The sequence below is a fragment of the Anopheles stephensi genome, chromosome 3, assembly GCF_013141755.1.
Source record: "Anopheles stephensi strain Indian chromosome 3, UCI_ANSTEP_V1.0, whole genome shotgun sequence".
Classification (NCBI taxonomy): Eukaryota; Metazoa; Arthropoda; class Insecta; order Diptera; family Culicidae; genus Anopheles; species Anopheles stephensi.
Window position 1 is genome coordinate 58,566,813 of NC_050203.1, and position 23,735 is coordinate 58,590,547.

At 44.1% G+C, this 23,735-nt stretch overlaps 1 protein-coding gene across 8 annotated transcripts; it reads right to left on the minus strand.

The window, feature by feature from the left end:
- Nucleotides 1-356: 356 nt before the first annotated feature.
- On the minus strand, nucleotides 357-23,445 carry LOC118508999 (cyclin-Y-like protein 1). Of its 8 annotated transcripts, none has more exons than XM_036049009.1 (3): nucleotides 23,357-23,445; nucleotides 22,127-22,232; nucleotides 357-6,105 (listed from the first exon to the last, which is right to left on the minus strand). In XM_036049009.1, exon 3 carries the CDS (start codon nucleotides 5,216-5,218, stop codon nucleotides 4,127-4,129), a length of 1,092 nt encoding a protein of 363 aa, XP_035904902.1. In that variant the 5' UTR covers nucleotides 5,219-6,105; nucleotides 22,127-22,232; nucleotides 23,357-23,445; the 3' UTR covers nucleotides 357-4,126. The 8 variants fall into 8 exon arrangements, with proteins under 8 accessions (XP_035904902.1, XP_035904897.1, XP_035904899.1 ...); XM_036049004.1 differs by having other exon boundaries at nucleotides 357-6,317; nucleotides 21,961-22,232; XM_036049006.1 differs by having other exon boundaries at nucleotides 23,280-23,427.
- Nucleotides 23,446-23,735: the final 290 nt, after the last annotated feature.

The following is a 23,735-nucleotide window of genomic DNA, read 5'->3' on the forward strand; positions in this document are numbered from 1 at the left end:
GCATGGGCAGTGCCGGACTTCGGAAGAGAAGCACTGCAACCTTAGCTCGACAGTTGTCCAAGGGAATCGTGCCTACCAAAGGCTCTCCACACCCAATATGATGGAAGCCAGCGTAGTAAATTTATACTCGCCAGGGTCCGATGGGCTGGTCATGTTATGGGGATTACACCGGACGACCCAGTTCGTAAAGTGCCTTTAAAGCGGACAGGAGACGTGTGGTAGGCCCAAACTGAGATGGGCTAGATTAGAAGCTTTGCTGGCAAGACTAAACACGTGTTGTGGCTACTCACCTCGATAAATGTTGTCATTTGTTTGAGAAAATGGGAGTTTTCCTTCGGATTTAAATATTTCCACGCTTTTATCATCATCATGAGACTTTACTCTTCTTCCTTCGCAATAGGCTTACAAGTTACACGATCATTTTATAAATTGGTACGATATTCCATCCATCCCTTCATACGTTTTCTCTCTCTCTCTCTCTCTCTCTCTCTCTTTCTTTCTCACTCGGCACGATCGAGTTGCATGAGTGAGCTTCGGATCACGTGCGATCTTACAAAGCTCTTTCCGAGAGCAAACGTTTCACACCCCATTCGCGTCCACTTCGCTAGTTGTGTGTGTGTGTGTGTGTGTGTTTTCGTTATTTATATTTTATACGTTTATTAGTTCCTAGTTAGACAATATCTTCTCCTCGATTTGCTATCATCGGTTTCGAACGGAATTGTATGTTGCTCGTGTGTTGTGGGTGCCGTGGGTGTCGGTATCGTATGTTTTGCCTCCTTCTTCCTTTGACTCTATTCGGTTACGCACTTTCTTAGCACTTTACTCGGTTCTTGTTTGTTTTTTTTTGTTGTTTTGTTTAGTTTTTATTCGCACACGCCCACATTTACTAAAATGTCACACCAGAGCATATAGGAGTGCCTTCAATCTATAATTTTACCTCAGTCACACATTCCGCCATGTTTGTTGCATTTGCTGGGAATCAGCCTTTGAAGTTGTTCCTTCTTTTATCAATAGTTTCTTTGTGGACTATCTTCTTGTGCAATGTGTTTTGAGTAAACAAAATGAACAAACAAAGCAAACAAAAAAACAATTCTAATTTATATATAATTTTTATACACACGTTCTCTGAGGCGCATTCAGCTGGGGGATTCTTTTTAAACATTTTGGAAGTTTTTTGGATCGAAACTCTCTCTTTCTCTCTCTCTCTCTCTCTCTCTCTCTCTCTCTCTCTCTTTCTGGGCATACTGTAAGGTCCCAAAAAAAATTGGTCAATCATTTTCTTACCGCTTGACCATCTTTGTCCCATGGCGCTGCCACACCATTCCGTATGTTTGGTAGGATGGTACATGAAAACTGTATGACTTAGTTACTTGCATTAGATTTAGTGGGCTAATTAGGCCGGAGGAAAATTAAACCCAAACACACATAAACACACACATAGACACACAGAGACATAAGCGAGAGGAAGAGAGGCTATAATATCTATACAAAACTGAACAGGGACAACACAAGCGCATGCTTGGATTAACGGGGATCGACTAGTTACAGGGGTTTTCAGTTGATGATGTCAAAGCATCGATCCTGTTTTGTAAACAAAGCAAGATGAGTTGGGCTTAAGTCTGAATAGATGACCAAACCCCCCCCCCCCCCCCCCCCCCACTCACGGCACTCACTTTTTGCTTCTGCGTTACCTTAAATTTAGGTAAAAGTTTGGTCAAAATTGTGAAAAATTATTGTAATAATTATTGATAATAATTATAAATAGTAAATGAATAACAAATTTTACTTAAAAAGTTAGAAAAAGATACATTTTTGCGTAACTCAGTAGCAAAACAGTGAGTACCGTGAGCATCTATTCAGACTTTAACCGTTGAGTTGTAAAGCTAGCAGATGATATTGTACTTGTAGCCGATGATATTGAACACGGTCTGTCAGCGGGTTGGGTAAGTTTACACAAAAAAAAGGGATCGATGCTTTTACAGTATCAACTGGTAAAAACCTGTTTAGTGGTGGGGTACTAATAAAATGTGCAAAATGAAATGAAGAAAAAAGGAAACATACATAAACAGCCGATTTTAGTGTCCTTTCTCGAAATACGATGCACGCGCACACTGCACGAACACACTGCAGATTCTGCACATTGGTAAAATTTTTGTTTAATCGTGTGTTTGGTCATTCGTCTAGCATATTTATACCCCACCGTCTCTGATGTTTTATGTTCTACTATCGTTTTTTTTGTTGTAGTTTTTTTTCAATATTTGCGTTTATCTTGTTTTTTTTTCTTTTTTTTCGAAAACAGTTTTGCACTTTCTACATTGTTTGCTGTATACCTCCTCTCTTTTTTATAGCCTATACCTATTGCATATATTGTATAGTGTGTGTTTCTCCTGTTTATCGTTCTTTTTTTTGTTCCTTCCGTCGCAAAGTGTTGTTTTCCCCCTTTTTTTTGTCTTCGCTTTTCCTTAATACTCTACCCGGTTGTTGTTTTTTCGTGTTTTGTTTTTTTACTTTATATTTTACGTTTATCGACACATGCTTCATTTTGTTTCACTATAAAAAAACTGCCCGAAACGTTCAAGGAACGAGTGGGGGGGGGGGGGAGGAGGGGGGGTGCATATCACTATACTGACGTTACCCACTTTTGACTGAGATTTTAATGCTACCACTCTGGTTTTACTATCGTTAAGCTGAGGCTTAGCATCCGTGCGTGTTGTTCTGCGTTTTTACAAATTAATTTCTTTACAGCTTGCATGACAAAGATGCGATATTGTGGGCGCCTAATTTACTGCTTCCCAAACTGGTAGTGGTAGTAGTAGCAGTGGCTTTAGTTACTGCTTAAGAAATATCACTAGAAAATGCACTTTGCGCAATCCTACACCACAGAATTGGAAGCAAGTAGCTAGTCGGAAAAAAACGATACAGGGATTCGATTCGAGTGGATGTGTTCGCAACTCATCGGAAGATATTTTCCATCACTCGGGAGAGGTTTGCAATCATTTAGGGGAATATGTGAGCTTTGTAGTGTTCAAACCCTGCAATTAAGACATTAAGCGAAAAAACAATTTAAAAGCATTATGAATATGATGCTGGCCCGATGCCGAAAAACAAAAAGCATGCAAACTTTCTAAGGGGGGGGTGGGGGGGGGGGGTTGAAATAGATAAGCTGGCTAGTACAATCGTTGTTTTGTCCGGGTTCGCGCTCCGGGTCCGGGTTTAAATTATACGCACAATAGAAAAATATTGCATCCCTTTAAAGATAGCTTTCTGTGGGGGGTTTTTTGTGTGTGTGTTTGATGAGCTTTAAAAAGTAACACTACTAGACATCATTGCTTTCTACAGCAGTGTACCGGCTAGGCTAGGGCTTGTTTCATCATCTGCAAAATCTTATAAATTGACACAGTTTGTTTAGCCGATTTCTCCAGGATTCGGTTCCAGGCTCTCCGAGTCGACCTGCACTATGGACCATCTGCTTCCGAAGAAATCTAGCGCGTATCTGGCTATCTTCAGAGATATCCTTACAGATATCAAGGATCGCATCACGTTAGATGCTTTTCTTCTAACGCTTCACCAGATAATCGTTATTCGATCACCTTGCTTTCGAGCCCAGAGTTATGTGTGTGTGTGTGTGGATGTATGATGGAGGTGTGTATTTTGTCCTTTGATTAAAAAAAAACAGCTGATGATAGCTCAAAAGGGTGTGTATGTGTGAAACAGTATACACACGTATATTAACTGAAGCCTAGCGAACCGAACTGTATCCCTAACAGCAGCAGTTCTGTAGCGTCCTGATACTCCTCTTCCTCCGAGATGACCGAGATGTTTGTGAAATGATAGCAGCAGTTGGCGGTGTGTGTGTATATGTGTCATAATTACAATAGCAGCAGTAAGAGTAGCGTTGCGTTCTAACGACGATAGTTACACTACAAGTCTAGTTGATAGCAGGGTAGCTGCTCACAACAGCGATCCCATCGCCACAGGACACGCACAGACAACCCAAGCACTCGCACATGGCTGTCGGCGGTGTTATGGCGGCTCTGGCGGGCGTGCCCCGAGCTGAGTCCATTTATGCGCGAACCCTCATCATCATCGTACTGCTCACGGGCGGCGGCACCGGGATGGAAGAAAATCACGACAGGATGGCAACACTGCGCCGGATACCGCCCTGCTGGTGGATGTTGTCGATCGAGGACCACTTCTTCATCCCGTTCTTAAGCGCTTCCGCTGTCGCCTTGTCCTGCATAACGCGCGACATCGCCTCCAGCTTCTGGGCACGCTCCTTCGACAGCGGCTCGGTCGGGAAGGACAGATCGTTCGCTTCGGCAAGCGTGCGCAGATCGAAGTAGTACTTGGCGTACACGGACGACGGTACGTTAATGTTGAACTGCAGCAGCTCCAGAAACTGCCGCTCGAGCTCGTTCATGTCCTCCACCGTAATGTCCTTCAGTATCTGGCAGTAGTCCACGTTCCAGACGGCCTGATCGTCCCACACCTTGCTCGCGAGCAGGATCGCACCGAGCACTATTCGCTTCCAGTTGCAGGACGCAATGTCCAGCTCGGCGTACGTCAGCAGCCGCTCCAGGTACACGAGCGTGATGATCGCGCACTCGGCCGTCAGCTGGGCAGCATTGAACAGGGTCCGCACGAACTTGTAGATCTGCCGGTGTTCGGGATTGTGCCGGTCGTAATCGTCCGGCACCGGGTCACGCGTCAGCGGGTGTAGCTTCTCGTCGAAGATGTCTATCCGCCGCTCGCTGGTACGGTTCTTGATGTGGTAGTAGATCGCCAGCGACACGCACTTGACCGTGTTTTTGAGGTTCGGCTGCGACACGGTACTGTCGTCCAGGTAGATCGTTGAGCAGCTACTACTCTTCTTCAGCACACCACCACCACCACCACCTCCTCCACCTCCACCTCCTCCACCACCTCCTCCTCCGCCGCCAGGACCACCGCCGCCCTGCGGCACGATCTGGTGCTGGGACTTTTTGCGCGTCATACCATTTTCGAGACACTGCTTCGAGCGCTCCAGGAACATGGTGCCGGCGGACGGATCGACGGACGGATCGTGCTCACCGTCGTCGCCTTCGCGCTCGGAGATGTGCTGCAGATTGTTGGCGGACAGTTCGCCCTCGGGCAGATGTTCCTCGAAGACGGGCGCCTCCTTTGCCTTGCGCGTCGGCGGTGGACTCGAGTACGAGCAGCATGACGTTTTGTTTCCCATCCTGCCTGCTGCTTCCTTTTTTTTTCGTGAGGTTTATTCTTATGCTTCTGTTTGGGTTCACCCGTTCAGCGGTGTGTGCTTTTTAAAGCTCTCGCTGTGAGCCAAAGTGTATTTTTGGCCTGAATCAAATGTGCTTCTTCTCCTGCAGCATAATGACCAACGACGGCGGGTCGTCTCTGCTGCGCTCTTGAATGGTGTACAAATATAGTACAAGAGTTGGGCACCGGACTCGGAACGCTTTGTGCCGGGGTTCCGCAATGTTACCAAATCTGGTGAAGCCCGTCCTATTTTTAACGTTCCCACGTGCACGCTACTGATGGAAGGTTGAAGCAAAACTGGCCACTTTATACGGTCGCAAGATTTCGTTCACGTACTACTCACGTATTGCAGCAGAGTTCGGAATGAAGGTAAAATTTGGCAGTCGTCGGTTATCGGTTTCAAAAGTTGCGCGTGCTGTGCAGGATCCGCCCGCCGTGCTCTGTTGCCTTTAACCGTTTTGGGGATGACTAGAAGATGAGAGATGCAAACGAATTTTCTCTTGGGCTGTTTGGGTGTGTGTGTGTGTGTGTGCGTGATTGTGCTTTTGTGGTAGATGCCTTTTCTTCCTCCAAGAATGTCTGAGTATCCGACTCTTGTTGCTATGCTGATCCTTGTGCCTTGTGCCAAAATTGTCTTTAAGACGTCACTTTAGGTTAGATTCTTTTCTTTATTGAGGGATGGATTTTCCGTGTTTGTTTTAAACCTCGTATCCTCCTTTTCTTAGTTCATTAATTCAATCGGTATCCTTTCCGCTGTACAACGACGGTTTTCGAACGTTTGCATCGAGTGTTCGTTCTGTCTATCTCGGTTCTTAACGGATAAAATTTGGCACTAGATCCTTGTATGGCCTGAAGATGTTGAAAATAAAAAAAAAAAAAAGTTCGCAAGGTGTTTGGTATTGCTTTAATAGCGATGAGGCTGGAAATCCAAAAAACCGGCTGATGAGGATCCCTCAGTAGACCAGTGATCGACACACCGTCGAAAGATTGGGAAGATTTCGTTTCTTTTTAATTTACGCGACACCGGCCACCGACAACTCCTCGTTTCTAATGCTCACGCCCTGAAAGAAGAAAAAAAAAGAAGAAAAAGCAAGGAATTAGCAAACGAATTATGAAGGAAAACGGCCGCAGTACAACAGTCGTTGCACGGCCAGTAATCACTTTACATCGATCACTAGGCTAGGCTGTAAAGCATCGAGACAAACGTGCTACTGCCAATAATTATCATTTATCACCAACCCCAACCGGGCATAACAGGTGTCGTCTATGTACTCCGGCCTGCCGAGAACACTGGGCCCTGATACCGTCTGTACCACCGTACACATGTTATGTCATGTTATTGGTGTCACGCCGATAGGAAATTGTCCACCGTTTTTTGTGCTTTTCGAATGGTGCCACGGCAGGGCGCAAATAAAGTGAAAGATTCAGTGACAGGATGTTTCCATGTTGGGGCGCATGATTTATGACGATTGCAAAGTTGTGACTGAAGTGATTCAATTAATTTCTAAGTTATTTTTCTAGTGAGCTTGAGATTGATTGTTAAGAGCATTCCAATGTTGACAGAAGTGACGCAAAAGGGATGAATTTGAAGAAATAAATTAAACTTATACAGTCCTTAACACAACTATACGAACACCTGTGTTTTTTAAAGAATAAAATCAAAACCCAAATTATTTTTGGGTTTGAGAGGATTATTGAGAGGCAGAGGGATTATTTTTCAATATTTTTCTAGCATTTTACAACATTTTATCGTTCTGAAAAAACAAACGGCCTTATTTTTACACTAGATTTACGATTTTCTGTACCCATTAGGGATGGGCGCTCCGGTCCGGAATCAGGATTCCGATCCGATCTAGCATATAAATGAGTTCGAACCGATCCGAAAGAATGATTCCAACCAGTTCCAGTTTCAGAACCAGTTCAAAAATCAAAATATGAAAAGATATAAAAAATCGTGTCTTTCCCGTAAAAACTGTATGGCAGGGAGCTAAGACCGATTACTTAACTACATCAAAAATATATTTACATTGAAAAAGGTTGTCTTAAGCTAGTTGTATTTTTGAACGATTTTTTTAAATCGTTACAAAAACGGAGAAAAATAATTTCCGGTAGGTGTGTTCGTATAGTTATGATACATGGAGCGATTTTGCAGGTGCCAAAATGAATTGTTGGGTCGGTCCGGTGGCCGAGACGATAACGGCGCCGGTCTTCATACGGCAGGACCGGGGTACAAATCCCATCCAGACCGCTTCCCTGTACGCACTGCTGACTACTTTGCTATGGGTAAAATTAAGTTACAGAAAGCCAGAAATGACAGGCCGAGACCTTTCGAGGTTGTAGTGCCAAAGAAGAAGAAGAAAATAAATTGTTAAAGTGTGTGTAAAATTATACTTTTTTCTTCAAAATGTGTTTTGTCATTTTCTACAACTAAATATAATCAGTTTTAGCTAACATTTCTAGTTTTTATTTTATTCTAAAAAAACAGGCGTTCGTATAGTTGTGTTGAGGACTGTAAAATCTGTGATGAACAGTTTCATAATTAATACTGATTTGCAAATGATTGCAAATTTGCAAAAAAAATCGATGTATCCTGAGTCCTAGAGATGCACGAAATATTACTAGATTTTAACCGAATAATGCCAAAACAGTGGAAAAACTACAATTGATCGTAGAAGTTGTGCAAGGTGGCAATGTCAAATTGCGGTCATATTTCGGCCATCCAACAGCGTTTTTGGAATCTTCATATGCAGCAGAAACCGACAAGTAACTGCCATAAGCCCGTTCAGACATAGTTCTTCTTCTTCTTCTTTCTTGGCCTACGACCTCTCAAGGTCATGCCTGTCATTTTTACCTTAAAAGACTAATTGAAACCCCATAGTTGGATAGTCAATCCTCACTACGGGGGGAGCACGGCCCAGTTGGGATTTGAACCCCGGTTCTGCTGTGTGAAGACCGGCGCCGCTGTGGTATCTACTACCGATCCACCATCTCTTTGGGTTAGGTGATACAATTCAATTCACATGTACACAAAAATCGCTGGACATTTTCTCCTTACGTTTTGTTTTGTCTTATCCCAAAGCATGGCGGCCCGCGACCGATAATAGCCACCGTTTTTTTAGTAATGAGAAAGTTTAGAAAACAACGCACAACCCGAAAAACAAATTGTCTTACAATGACATCGTCTCCCTACCTTATCGAAACCAAAAAACCGTCCGTCCGCCACGAAATTGGGGGTTGGAAAACAGAAAGTGGACCTCCACCAACCGTCGTTGACGACGTTTTCGCTTCGCGGAGACTCCGGTTTTGCTGTGTCCGTGGATTGCGTGACTGTTGCAGTTCGAGTGGTGTCACGATCCATAAACGTAGCTCCCCGTTCCTGCCATCCCTACCTACCTTCTACCTGGCATCGATGATCGACAGTGGAAGGAAGTCACCCAGTCGCAACGGCACCGTGATTCCTTCGCCGAGAAAGCGACAACGGATGGGTGCACGATTTTGAGGCTTGAGCCAGTGTCATAAAAAGTGACTCTACTGGTGCATTCCGTGTGTGGTGTGTGTGCCATGACACATTCCGTGACAGGAAAATGTACACACAGTCTATCTAAACTCCCCACCCTGGGGGGTAAGTGTCATTTATTTTCCCATAAAAAGGGAGATTTTACAGCAGCAGCCATCGGACAATTATTCGGACGTTTCCGATGCAAAGTCATGAGCTGAGGTGACGCTTGTTTGATGTTTGAGTGGACCGCAGTATGTAACACTCGCTCTCGATGGGCCCTTTGCAAAATGGGTGAGGGAGTCGATCGTGTTCAAAATCATAACTTCAACTGTACCAAAGAGGGACAAAAAGCAAACAATCGATCGGATGATCGCTCCAAACGCGCGAGTGTTTCGCTTGACAAGACAGCAGCAGACACACGGTTTAAAAGAAAAATGCACCGAACCGTGCACCGAATAGAGCCGCACAAAAACTAAAGCAAATAATATATCACGCTTTCGGTTGGCTTAGTTTAGTAAATCATAATTACACCATCTCTCACGATCTCCGCCGTGTTGGTTGGTAAGTTGTTTAGAAAAGCGAACCGTTTTCATTTGTTACTCGTAACGAGAAAGGAAGGAGAAAAGATGTAATTTGAAACTCTAACGAGCAAAATCACAAAATGGGTGAAAGCCCAAAAATTAATAATAAATGCTGTGGTAAGACAACGTTTTGGAAGTTAACACCAGTTTAGAAAGAGCTTTACACGTTAGACGTTGGCGTTAGGCGAAAATAAGTTGGAGATTACTATGTGGTAATTTTTAGCTATCGGTAATTTTTCATAATTAAAATTAAACTTGCATTCCCAATTAATCGACACTGTCGTGCAAAATGAATTTCACATTACAAGCAGCTTTCGTGGGAATGAATTATTCAAATCAGACGTCCTCGGCTCGTACCAGAAACGATGACCATCGGCTGTCGGCTCCCTTTTGCTGATTTTGGTTAGAGAATTTAATTATGAAAACCACAGTTTCCACACTGGACCGCACCACAGCAAAGTGAACAGAGCCAGGGTTGGCCCAAAAGCGAAAGAAAAAAAAAACAGGATACCGATGTGGTCCGATGTGACCGAATCCTCCCATCATACCTGTGTGTGTGTGTGTGTGCTGTGGCTTTCCAGCACCATCTTGACCCCGGCAGTACACTCCGAACGAAAGTGCTACGGGTGCAAACATAACGCCAGCCACGACGAGAGTACGGAAGAAACGGAATAAAAGTATCGTCCCCGAGTGGTCGGGTTTAAATCAACTTTTGGTTTCCACCACCGAGTCCCGGTCCGGTGGAGTAAGTCTTGCTGTGCTGGCTGGTAGGTGTCGGCCGACCTCAGACGAGCAGAACCAGCCGAAACGAGGGGGGGGGGGGGGGATTGCGTTAGTGTTTGCAAAAATAATTAAGTGATTTGCTTCATTTGCTCTATCAATTTAATGAATGGCCGTGCACAAACATAACTTAATGATGTCGCTGCCAGGCCGCCGTCAGGACGCGGGGAGTAAGGCGACGTCTTCAGAGCGGACCGCCAGAGGCTAAGCTGCGGGCGTGCTAAGTTGTGTGTGCCGTTTTGTATCAAACGCCGGCGTGTTAGCCGGTAGCACCGTTGGCAAATAACAGCAAACCGCACCAGTTCTCTCCATCTCTCTCTCTCTCTCTCTCTGTGGGCGCCAACCATTCGAATCAGAACGTAATTAACTTTAACAACAGCGTGTAAACATTATGCGGGCGTGTAGTTTGTGGTGAGCCATCAGCTTAAAAGAAAAGTAACAAATTCCGATGGCGATAACGTTTGCATTCGACAGTACTAACTTTGGACGAAAGGGAAATAAAATTACAGTAAAAATTTCTATTGATTCCCTTTTGCTAGAATTCTACGTTTAAGAAGTGTTCTAGGGTTGTACAACAGTTACATGGCACCTTGGACATGGCCGTACTGAGCCTCAGCGATAAGTTGCCCTTATTAAGCCAAACTAGAGCCTGCAATATTGGATTGGACCTTCCGATAAAAGCTTGTACAAAAAAAATTGCGATTGGGCGCTGCTGGGACCGGTTGAGAGTTTCTCCGATCGAAGACGTCCAAATACGCCATCAGCTGATCGATTTTTCGAATGCCTGGACCGCTTCGGATCCGATATGGATAAGACTGTTTAGATGGGGATGAAAGGACCGCTGGATGCAAGTTTCACACCGACCGAGCAATAGCATCTTAGTTCCCTTCTTTAGTGCTTGCTGCATTGCCACGGTCCTCACAATACTATTTGGGGGAAGACCAGATTTTTATTTTCAGAATTTTTTGGCTTGAAATGAAGAGCTTATAGTTTATTGAATTATTAGGGGGTTTTGCCCAATAATAGATCAACAAGAAAAAAGACAAATATGTCTGCAGCAAATCGAACACCTAGGGAAGGATCTATAAACAGACCCGTAAAACCATACCCCTGCCCCTGTGCAGTACTTCTATTGGTCAGGGGAAATGTATGTTGCGCTTGTTACGAATCGAAGTTACACACCTTCGATTTGTCACCAGGAACTGTTGTCCCATCCCACCAGCAAACAATAACACGTTACACTTGTTATGGCTAGCAGCCCTTGGTGACTGCAGTTTCAGCCATTACTGAGCTAACAAGGACAAACCACAGAACGGACACAGTGGACAGAGTGGACCGACACACGTGGTGATAGAGTTCTAGAGTGCAAAGGCAATAAGAAACAGCACAAGCATCGAATCGGTTTTTATTCCATTCCCACTATTCCCTTTCGGAGGCCAAGGAAATCATTACGTCACAGTGTCAGGATCTAGCCCTGGATATAGGTGGAGTACCGTACCGTGAACATCAAACCGATAAAAGTCAACCCTAGCACGCTTCTTCCTCCTGACGAGATCCTTGACCGATCCCCACCACTCATCAGTACCAAGCGTTGGGGAGTTGGGCCGGCAAAGGTAAGAAAGGTCAAACATACACACTAGACCTGTGCAGGCCTATTCTTGTGGTGCGGTATTCTTGTTCGGGATGCACCCAGCCGTGGAAGAATGCATAACCAGGGGAACATTGTGGCCCCACAGGCCCGATATTTGTGCTCCTCGTTAGCTTGTGGCACGGGCGGTGTTGCCTGAACTTTGAACCTCTTTGGCTTTTAGTATTTTTTCGAGAGAGAGAGAGAGAGCGAGCGGAACAGAGAGTATTATGCGCCTGCTAAAAAAGAAACCAAAGCAACACACATTAAATATTTAAGATAAAAAAGAGCCAAGCGGGAAATGTATGTTGTTGGCGGAAAATCAACCAACACTCCCAAAAGCAACTGGGTCATGGGGATGGGATGGGAGAATGAACGGAAAATTGAAAACTTTAAAGAAAAACTACATGTATCCGGTTTCGGTCGGGGTTATTCGCTAAGCTGGGAATAAAAGGAGCATGGAGTTTTCTTCTGTGGCTACAAGGTACAACTTTTTACCTTTTGCGCAAAAGGGTAATTTAGACACAATGGCTACCGGAACGAACCACACCATTTCATCAGCCGGTAAGCCGGTTGGTGGTGGTAAGCTGGGAAGTAAGTTATAAATTTTCGTCTCAATGGCCATAAGCAGCAGCAGCACGGCCGATATTCTTAGATTATGTACCGGGTGTACAGTACAGCCGCCCCTATCAAATTGGTTAAATGCTTTTAAAGAACACACACACAGGAAACACTGGATTGGATGTTGTTGTCTATTAAAAATTAAAACTTTTCTTAATTAGTTTACTTTCAGGGTAGAAATCCCGGTAACTTCATCCAACTCGAGTCCGTAAATGAATCTTGCGCTAGCTCGACGAACCTAACTATTCGCTTAAAAGTAGCCTCTCTTATCGTACAGTACACACAGAAGAAACAAAAAACCCCGATGATATATCTAGCTGCATTGCTACCAGCCATGGGCACGCTCTGTTGCTGTGCTATGTGCCGGAATGCCGAGATTAAATGAATTCATTAAACTAACGCAAAACTGTGCCACTGCTCGTTTGAGGTAATGTGAGGTAAAAGATTGGCCGTTTGCGTGGCGGTGTTGCAGCACAACTCACGCTTACATCAGAAGACACTACAGTAGGGCAGTGGAATTTTTAACCCTAACTAGGCCAGAAACTTAACATCAGATAATGTAACTAGCGATTCTGTCCTACAGTTTGACTCAAATCTACATTTGTAGAACCTCTAGAGTTATTAGGTGCAACATTAATACCAGGAAAGGGTTACTCAAGTTTACTCAGGGTAAGGGTTTGAGTCGGTCCGGTGGCCCAGGAGATAACCACGCCGGAGATAACCACCGCGATTCAAATCCGATCCAGACCGCCTCCCCCTACGTAGGGTTGACTACTTTGCTACGGGTAAAATCGAGTCACAGAAAGCCAGAAATGGCAGTCCGACCCTCTCGAGGTTGTAGTTCTAAGGAAAAAAAGGGTTACTCATTAACTTGTAGCTTTATTAGACCAAGACTTCCTGGAACTTCAATGCTAAAGAATAGGAATATCGCGTCAAGGATGAGTATGCAATCACACTTTGCGTCTTCATCAACTTTACTTAACTCTTAAATTCTTCAATTCTTCAATGTCTTGAGGTCTCGGAGGTTATTCTTGAGACCCGTAGGAAAATAGCCAGTCCAGCGTACGGAGGAACCGTCTGGATGGGAATTCGATATCCAGTCCTGCTGTGTGGACATCGAGAGATAAGCTATTACTGAGATGCCGAAATACCTCTTGGATAGCCTATCTCTCTTTTTGGCCTAACGACCTCTTAGGTCATGCCTGCCATTTACGGCTAACTAGTTCTCACTACGGTGGAATGGTCCGGATGGAATTTGAACCACGGTCCTGCCTTATGAAGGCCTCATTGATAAGTTTTCAGCCACATCTTTATCAATTTTTGTTCCTCTTACTCTTCTTCGTCTATTTGATTTCGTTGTCCTACCTGTAGGTTCCTGCTGGGACTTTTGCAAGTATACACCCTGAATCACGGCACTGTAGAGTCCGTCGACTCAGCCCCTCGGTCCCTTTTAATTTGCCGGAGGTTCTGAAGAATTTTACCGGTTCTGATTCATAGTTACGTTATCATCGTCGTTGATAAAAATATTTATCTCTCAACAAAACAAAGCACACCACAGGAATGCGATAAAGCTGAATGTTTCATAGAAACATCTTGTAAAACGTGCACTCGCGCGCCATCGTGATAAGCAAGTGGAATTTCGCCTTCCCGCTTATTATCAGGATGTAGATAATTTCAAACAAACAAAAAAACACGCAGTCACCTAGCCAGGAAGTAATGTACATCCGAGTTTGGAGATGGTGGGGCTATGGCGATGGGTGGGTTTCGTTCCTTATCTTTCAAATCTTTTGTTAGCGCCTAGAACGAACATACTCCCGGTACACGACTACCGTTAATGCCTGTTGATTTCATGGAGATACACACATATGTGTGCCGCGCCATCGTGTGCCATCTCCGATTGGATAGGAAACGATAACGCCGTGCGCGATATGTCGCGAGGCGAAGTGAGGCAAGACAAACTGGTTATCTGGCTGGTGCGCGTCTGCATGAAAAAGGTTGGTCACTGGCGGCTCGAAGAGTAGTAGACAAGGGTGTGTACAAGACATTGTTATTACATCACCATTACCTGTCCCATCGGCCGATGTTGTTGAGCGTTTTCTTGAGATGTGCCAGCATTTTGATAGGTAAGGTTAACGGCCCACTCGACGATACTTGAAGATAGACGAACCTCGTGTTGATTTGGTTGTACGTTGCAATCGTGATGATGCGATAAGATCGGTACGCGTAAAATAAAGATTTAGTGTGGCTCGGTCTAACGTGATTGAATGAATCGAATCGCAACATTAATCACCCCTGGTGATGGTAACTGATGGAGAGCGGTATAGTGCTTGTAACAAGACATGTAAAGACACGTTACATCAAATGCATGGATTGTTCCTCGGGAAGGTTTTTCTAACTAAACAGTCATATTATTGTCCATTTGAGCGTGTGTCCCAACTTCACACAACAACTCAACAAGTCCACCATCGCGCAACCCAAAAAAAAACTTTCATCCAAAGGGCCAACCAACAACAATCATCAAACGGACATCGGAAAGACGCAACGAATAAAGATTGCCGCTCAGGAGGAGGAGGCTAGTCCAAGGAAAGATTCCTTTTTTGCTGTTGCAATCATTCAAGCCAACAACAACACCACCACAGCAGCGTGCCAATCTGTTGATATGAATGGGTACACATGCTGTTTCCAGGAAGGAAACCAAACCCCCGGCGGAAACATGTCAGAGAATCGAACATCTTGCTTTATCCAATGCCGGGGAAAGGAAGATTAAACTTTCGGTTAACGATACCAGAGTGTTCGATCATGTGTAAGCATAAAACAAATTAGATAAAGCTATTGGTGAAAGAGAAAATGGAGGTGACTCCAGAATGACATTTTTAAAATGGAGAAATTCATTCCACACATAGATAAAACCGGTTACTTCATCTTCTTTTTGGCCCTACCGCGATCCTGCTAAAGGCCATGCTGACTACTTCTTCTTCCTCTTCTTCTTTGGACTAACCATAACGACAAGCTTAATGATAAACACTTAATGATAAACACGTAGTTGGATAGTCAAAGTCTTCACCTCAAACACGGGAGAGAACCGGTCCCGGATGGGATTTGAGCAACGGTGCTTCCCCGTGTGAAGACCGGGGCCGATGTCGCCTCTTGCAAAGGGCCGCGCTCCTAGCCGATGAGGTTGGCTGAATAAAAGTTAGTCCTTCGCATCGTGTTAAGCTGACCACACGGGTGGGATTCGATACACAGTGCTGCCGAGCGTAAACCCGGACTCGCTGTCACACGGCCATCGGACCATCTCCAAACGAAAGGCGAAAAACGCTTATATAGGGCTTAGAACTTGTCCTTAACAATCTAATTTAAAGCACAATTTTTACAAGGACATGATGATAGGCATCAAAAATGCTTTCCACTATCCAACTGGGTTCACTATTGCACTAAAACACTCGACACCGTGACCTAACGATTTCGGGCTTTATTGATCGATTGGAACATTCCATCATACCGCCCATTCCCGCGCGGTTGTGCCTACCTAATCCTGGCGCTGTATTTTAGCGTTGGTTTATTAGGCGGTAACGAAATCGTAATGTCACCGCTGGCAATGCGCCAAAAACAGGGGGCTAAAATCTGGCCGGCAAAGCTTTAAACAAAAAAAACGGTCAAACAACCGGCGATAGCTGCTACGCTTCGGCTGCTAAAAGCTTAAATCTAAATAATCCAATAAATGACACAGAAAGCGATGTCCTACACCAAAGCACCAAGCACACCACCATCATAATGAGATGCGAAAGAGAGCATTTCGCCGGTCAGACAGACAGACAGATCCGTTGATCGATAGGACCGGAGCGCGTAACGAACGAACGAAGGTGTTCGAGGCACGGCTGGCCGCCCTCTGGTGGAGTGTTGTTGCGTTTTAATGGACGATGATGATTGAAATATTGGCCCGTAACGAATTGCGCTTGCGGAATTGTACAGTTTATATGCCGTACCGATAATGTTCCGTCGCCGTGGCCGCGCTTCCTCTATTTCAAATGTGTCTATTTTGGATTGATAACGACGGGAGGAGGTATCATTAGGATCATTAGATTAGATCATTGTTTAGCTTAATTATCAAAGTCGTTGCTTTAATGTAAAAAGAGCACATTGATGACGCTGATCAACGAGAATAGTTATGGGGTGTTGGTGTGTGTCACCTATTTCAAACTTTAAAACCATGCTGATTTGTTCTGACACTTCAAACGCTTTAGGTACGAATGTATGCAAACTACGCCAACCCAAGGCCATTTATCTGGCGCCGAAAGTATCTCTCCTCCACACCAGCCGGCGCTTTTCCACCGAAACGAGACGGCTCAACGGCAGCAGGGCGAGCAGTGTGTTTTGGTTGCGGATTTTGCTTCGATTTTTCCCATCCGCGACCGTCGTCGACAACGTCGAAGGTAATTGGATGTCACGACCGTTCACCGGGCAGGCATCCATCTCATAGCCGTGTACTGGTGGGTGGTTTGAAATATTTTAGAAAAAAAACACACACACCAATTCAAAGCTTCCAAAAACTCCAACATTAAACCTAGAACGCTGGGGCCGTAAGAAACCGTCATCAACCTTCCTCGATCGTCCACTGTCACGTCAAATAGCCGGTTTGATGTCGCACCGATACGCTGGTGCAAAAATATATTCCAGGTGTGCGCTACAGGTTGCGAATAAAGTGAAGCCTAGGCTACTCTCTCTCTCTCTCTCTCGTGTATTTTTACATTTATAGCAGGAAAAATCAGTGCCGGAGAGCTGGATTGGAAGCGAAGAAAAGCTGGTGACGCACCACCACCGACTCTTTCACCTGCCGTGGAAAATGGAAATGATTTTTCGACACGTGATCATTCGCGCGGTACGGTTGGGAAGCAAATGCTCGAAAAGGGACGTAATATGACTCCATTATTTACTAACGTGACATGACGGTGCGCTGTGTGCATAAAGCAAAAACCATTATCTGTCTGTGCGTTGCTTTTTGGAAGGATACTGAGGGCTCCAGTTCTGATCATGGTATTTTTTGTTGTTGTAATTAGCATGAATGCTCGTATACACAGTAAAATCAAAATGATGCATCGAATTGATTTAGAAACATCCACAGCAAAAGTACGTCAGAGCTACCCATCCTTCTAGAGACAGAATGAAAATAATGAATAATTTAATGCACTTCAAATTATCCTCCAAATTCCATCAAAGAGACACGCGCCATGGCGGACGACGTACGGAACGAAGAAATAAAAACTGTCTGCTAATGTTATGCCGTATGTACCGACGCCGTATGACGTCAGTATCGTCACACCTTAAGAAATCGTGCCGTCTGTGAAGGAACTGCAAGTAGATACAGATGGAATGGAAGCTTCACACAAAGACGACGTCTGTGACGACGATGACAACGATCGCCTCAATAGGGCGGGGCGGGCACGTGGGGTACCCACTGCCATAGGATACGATACGATAATTTAATGTACTATTTATTGTCAAAAGAATTCATTCGTCTGAGTACAAATTGCCATAATCATCGGAAGCTTTCGCCCTCGCTAAGTAAGCACGACGTAGGACTAAATTCAATCAGACTGTTTGCCATCGAATCTACGTATGGCGGGCTGTGCAAGGGAAAGTGCTTAGAACGGGCGGGACTGGGGAACAAGATGTTATTTATTGCAATAGGGTAACGTATTTCGCACAGGAGACATATTTTGTTGGGTATGGTAAGTTTGTCACACAAAAATACCAAGACGCTTGGTAACTTGGAATACTTTATGGCTCCTATTTAATTACGTCCTGAAGCTTGAGATTATTTTAATAGGTGTGCATTAAAAGTATACTAACTTTGCTCTTCCTGAAAATTAGTTGCTATTCCTTATTCCTTCAAGAGTTATTGGTCTCTCCAATAAAATCTATATCCAAGTCCAATAAAATCTTTTGATAGCTTAGAATGGAAAATTGAAAATCTTCATGATCGACAACGATTCGTCCATTGCCAAACAAATCTTCACAAGGGTTCACAGCTGCCAATTCTGCATGATTGTCACTCAGAGGCTTGGTCCTAGACATGGATGGTGCATTTGGATGGACAGAGCATCCAAACGAGCAATTCTTCAATTACAGTTCCTCGACTGTTCTGGACATAACTGCTCCAAATCAATCGATAACACTGAAATATTTCAAAGCTAGGACACAGAATCTTCAACGAAAAAAATCTTGAAACCCAGTCTAGCTTTTAATGCGTACGTTAGCTGAGAATAGAAGCATTATGTGAAAGTAAATTGTTTCGAACAGCAACTATGCTCTTACCCCTTCTTCAATACGAGAGATGAGGATTCTTTGAACGATTGTTTCACAATCTTTTTCGCTACCAAACCGTGTCTGGGGTGGGGTCTGGTGTGCATCAATCTTTAATGCAAACGGAACCTAATTTAATCACTACCGCCTGGGTGGGTGTCCGGGTGCATTCTCGCGAAGCACAACCGCTTTTCGTCACGCTCCAACGGTAGCCGGAGCGTGATAAGGAAGCCCAGTGGCAGAAGTAGGGCAAACAGAGCACACGAAACTGACACCGATCGTTGGCCGGCAGGAGAGCACGGATGATCGTTCGTAGTTGCATCATTGCGTACCACCATCATCATCATGGTCATCGTCAGCAGCAGAATTTTGTTCGCTGAATAAAGAGAAACACAGCAATTCAAATCATGAAACTCCAGCTCCAGAGAGAGAGGGAGGGAGAGGGAAGGAGAGATGATGCTTCAACTCGGCGCATAAGAATATTTCATCGGAATGGATCCAAGTTCCCGGTGTCGCATGTATGCCGCCAACATTGTAAGCTGGACGAGAAGCTTGGCGCATCGCAGCTTCGTTATCAATTCAAATTGCAGCGCGAATGCAAATACGCTAAACATACAAGCTTCCGAAGCCGAAAGCGTCCGCCGTAAAGCTTTGCAAACTCGCTAATCTGTGGAAGGGGTTGAGTGCCGATGGGGACAAACCCATTTAAAGAGAGAATCGGGCGCTGTGCTGGGCGACGGCGGCATTCGTTTTTTGAAGTCACCCCACGAAACACGGGCTTCGGGGGAGGGTGCTGAGCAATGAAGTTATGACATCATGAAGTGCCTGCCTTACTATCAATGCTTGCTAATAGATAAGAAAGCTGCGGCTAAACTAAATCGAGCTGTGGAACAATTCATTTATGAAAATGAATTTCTTTACGCGACACACGATCGTTCAAGAATTGAAAGGAAAGCAATCGTCATAGTTATCATAAGTTTTCTATTCACAACTAACAATATATTCCACTTTCTTCATCTCCATTCACAACATTCGCTCATCAGCTTCGTTGTGCCATTGTGTCCTCGTGTCGGCGAATGGATCGAATGGAGAAAGCAGAAACCGAAGGAAGAAACGATTATGTTCCATGAAATGCGTTTCACGTGAGACTGTGTGATCACATTGCCGACCTGTCTCGGCACACCAGACCCATCATAAGTTAGTGACAGAAGGCGGTGCACGATGCGAAACGTACGGCGTGGAAGTCCAAAAAACAACATGTGTTTGTGTGTGGAGCTGTGCAAAAATCTGGCAAAAAGTTGCCGGATGTGTAGAAGTTTGTGGTTAAATGGTGCTCTCGATACGCCATAAGATGGCGGGTGCGAGCACACGATGCCATACATCGGTCTGCTATGGGGTGTGCCCAGTCTGAAATGGCAAAGGTTACCGAGTGAATGAATGTTTGATTCGAAAAACGGTTGCGGTGAACCGGTGTCTGTTTTGCTTATGAGCAGGTGTTAATTCTGGTTTGGAATGTTCTTATTCCGATAAGTCTGGTTGACATTCTTCCTGTCTGAAGGCTTAACAGCATTTGTTGCTTTAATAGACAGGAGAATCAGAAAAGTCTGTAGATTCTGTACCAGGCCTTTCAAATTCAGAAATATACCAGATTTGCATAACTAAAAGACCTGTTCCGTATTGTTTTAACATCATAGAAATATTGATAAAATGAATAAAATAGTGCCATAAATCTAAGAAATATGGCGTGGTTAGACCAAATCCCTAAACTAATGAAACAGATCTTAAAACTTATCCAGAACGCTCTGATCAAGATCAAGGGTGAGATTTGACAATCAAATTTCAGAAACCAGATAATTTTGATGTCTGAAATGCTGAAGTATTTGCATTGTGTTTCTGTTTGATTATACTAATTTTAACAAAAATGACTGCTAGCATTGGGCTGCAAAGGAGCCGCTCTGACACTAGGAGTCAACAACGCTAATGTAGAATTATTATTTTGTTGAAGAAAACATTTTCTTTAGAGAACATTAGAAAACAACAATTGACAAGTTAAAGAAGAATTCTCTTATATTCTTGACAGTTATTGAACAAAACATTAGATAGTATCGTTATCTAAAAAACGTTATAGAAAAGACTCCAAAGAGCATAATTTTTTTTTATGAGCTGTTTCACTGCATTCTAATCTTGGTAAAGAATTTCAAACATTTTTTTGTTAATATTTTAAAACATCTTAATAGAATTAGGTTTTGAAATAACAAGAACCCTAATTAACGTCTTCTGCTTCCTTGGCACCACAACCTCGAGAAGTCTCGGCCTGCCATTTCTGGCTTTCTGTTACTTAATTTTACCCATAGTAAAGTAGCCAGCACTACGTACGGGGAGGCGGTCTGGATGGGATTTGAACCACGGATGTAACCCCCTAATTAATGTAATTTAATGTAAATGTTTCTTCCTCCTTGCTACTACAATCTCGGGAGGTCTTCCTACCTTCTCCTGTTTCTACTTCTTTGACTCTACAACCGTTCTTCGTTCTTCGCCTGACTTTTCTAAATTCCTTTTGACTAGGTTATTCCCTTAGTTGGATTTTCAGTCCACACAAACACAAAAAAAAGAGTGTTTTGTGAAATCCAAACCCAAGCCAGACTATCTGTTACAGAGGTACATAAGTGTGTCATCTGATAACCTTGTGTAGACGTAGGAGTGGTGTGAATCCTTGAATTAATCTACTCCAGACGTTTTGTTGAGCCGTACATCTCCGACACTGTCATTTGCATCGGCACACATTACACGTTAGATGTACATTTGTTTTTGGAACAATAAAATCGTCTTAATTTTAAATAGGTCGGTGAACACAACAAAGAACATGATTGAATGCTGTTTGAAGAACAATCAACCGATTGACTGTATGTGTCCTTTTTCTGTTACAAAATACTTTCATCGTGAAACAATACACCCTTTTACAACAGAAACAAAACCACTTAATGTAGGGCATTGTGGAAGGTTCGGCTAGGGAAGTCAAAACAAACGATAACAAATTTCACTTTCAATGCGTCAAGTTGTGGCAGAAAACCGGTCCCACTCCTCGATAGAGGGAGTCCAACATTAGCTTCTTATCTACCTTGAATCATCGCTGCTTACAACAGCAGCCCCGCATCGGTTGTTATCGATAAGAATCGGCGTAACATTCCTAACGCCATGTACCCGTATAAAAACTACGATTACTAATATTGCTAACTGCTATCGCAATAATACTTAAATGATTCATAGTTAATTAAGTAGAAACACATTCTTACCGGCTGTGGAATGGGCGTTATGCTGCGACGTTAAGAGATGTGGCGGCGCTTTTCACGGTGCACGGCAATTAAACTCTACCCCCTTCACGAATGTTGTTGAACATTGGTTGCACTTGCACGATTAAGAGCGTTGTATGATCGTTGTATTTATACACTGTACACTTACACTAACAATTCGGTACACTATGAAGCACGAACACAAATTCTGGAGAAAAAAAAACACCACACTCTTCACCGTATCGAACTGATGTTGCTTTTGGAAATATTTTAGGCTGCAAAACAAAAACACAAACACGGGATTTAGCGTTGGGAATTAACTTAAGACTGTTAGGCGCTTGGCTTTGATTAAAAATAAACACACTATAAGACAATAAAGTAAGTTAAAATATCTTCTTCGTGAAGACAATATAACTGAAAATACAAATATATTGCATGATTGTACAACAAACACCGATAAGTGTTAATTGTACATTCTTTCTCGTTATAAACGTGTTATCCTTTATGCGTTTTCAGTAGGCTATGGTATCCACCACTGTGTTGCACTAGCACCGGGGGAATCGTTCGTACGTTTTGCGGCTCCGTACCATACTTTGGTAGGCTCCAATAATAACGCAACCTGGCCAGAGATGCGTTCTATTTCCGCCACTTTACACCATTCACGCTTTTCTTTAATTTTTCTCACACCAACTCGCTCAGATCACAGCTCGCCCTGCTGGAACTGGAAAGGAAGGATGTTTCGGTGCGGTGCATCCACCCATCGGCTGCCATCGTCATCATCATAGCAGCGATGCTCATCGATGGGGCCACGGCCACGGTGGTAGTAGCCGGATAATTGTACCGGTGTTGCTGAAATGATGTTTCGCCAGCTATTCGCGCTATACCCGCGGCACAAAGGACATGTCACACAATCTTTATCCTTCGCTCTTCGCTCTACCCATCTCTTTCACGCTCCCTTACAGTGACACTTTTTTTTGCAACATTATGCTGCCGTTCGATGGGCTAGCGAAGCAGAGCGTAATCATTACAGGTGGATGGAGCTGGCACCAAAACGTTTCACGTTCGATATCCGGCCAAAGAGCGCACACCACACCAACGGCAGACCTGAAAGAAGATTCGCGGAACGTCGTGCACGGAGGGGGACACAACCACGCACACAATGCCACACACGCGAATCCGGAACGGCAAGGCAGACGAATCGCTTGCTAGGGTGGTGTTGCGCGAATTCGGTCCGGAGCGCAACGCTGGTCCTAGAGTTTCACCTCCAGCATGCATTCGGTGCAGTCCCACGGAAACGGATGTGTTGCGATGCATTTGCTTACGTTGGACGCCCGTTCACTGCCACAAAACGCACCGTTTTCACACCATTCGGGTTCGCGTTTTTCTTTTCTTCACTTACGAGCCGTCTTTTCCTCGCACACAAACATCCCGTTGTTGTTCCAAAAGTCAAGACATTTCTGATGCTGATGCACCCAAGTACCGTTTTCGTTCCATGAAGTTTTTGGCATGGCCCAGTTCCCGAGCAACAATTTCGACCAAGGTGTATAGATAGGCGTTACTGTTTGCAGCGAATTCGTAACGTGGTTAACATCACGAACAAATGCTATTTTAAAGTTCCATACAAAGTTTGTACGACTAGTATGTGAATGAGGAATGACTCAAGCCTTATCCCTGTAGTTTCTAACGAATGCTGTTGAGAAATTTTCAAGGTTCTTTCTGCAAGTAGTCTACCCAAAACATGCAATGAGTTGGTATGTAAAAATCTCACTTGTAACTAT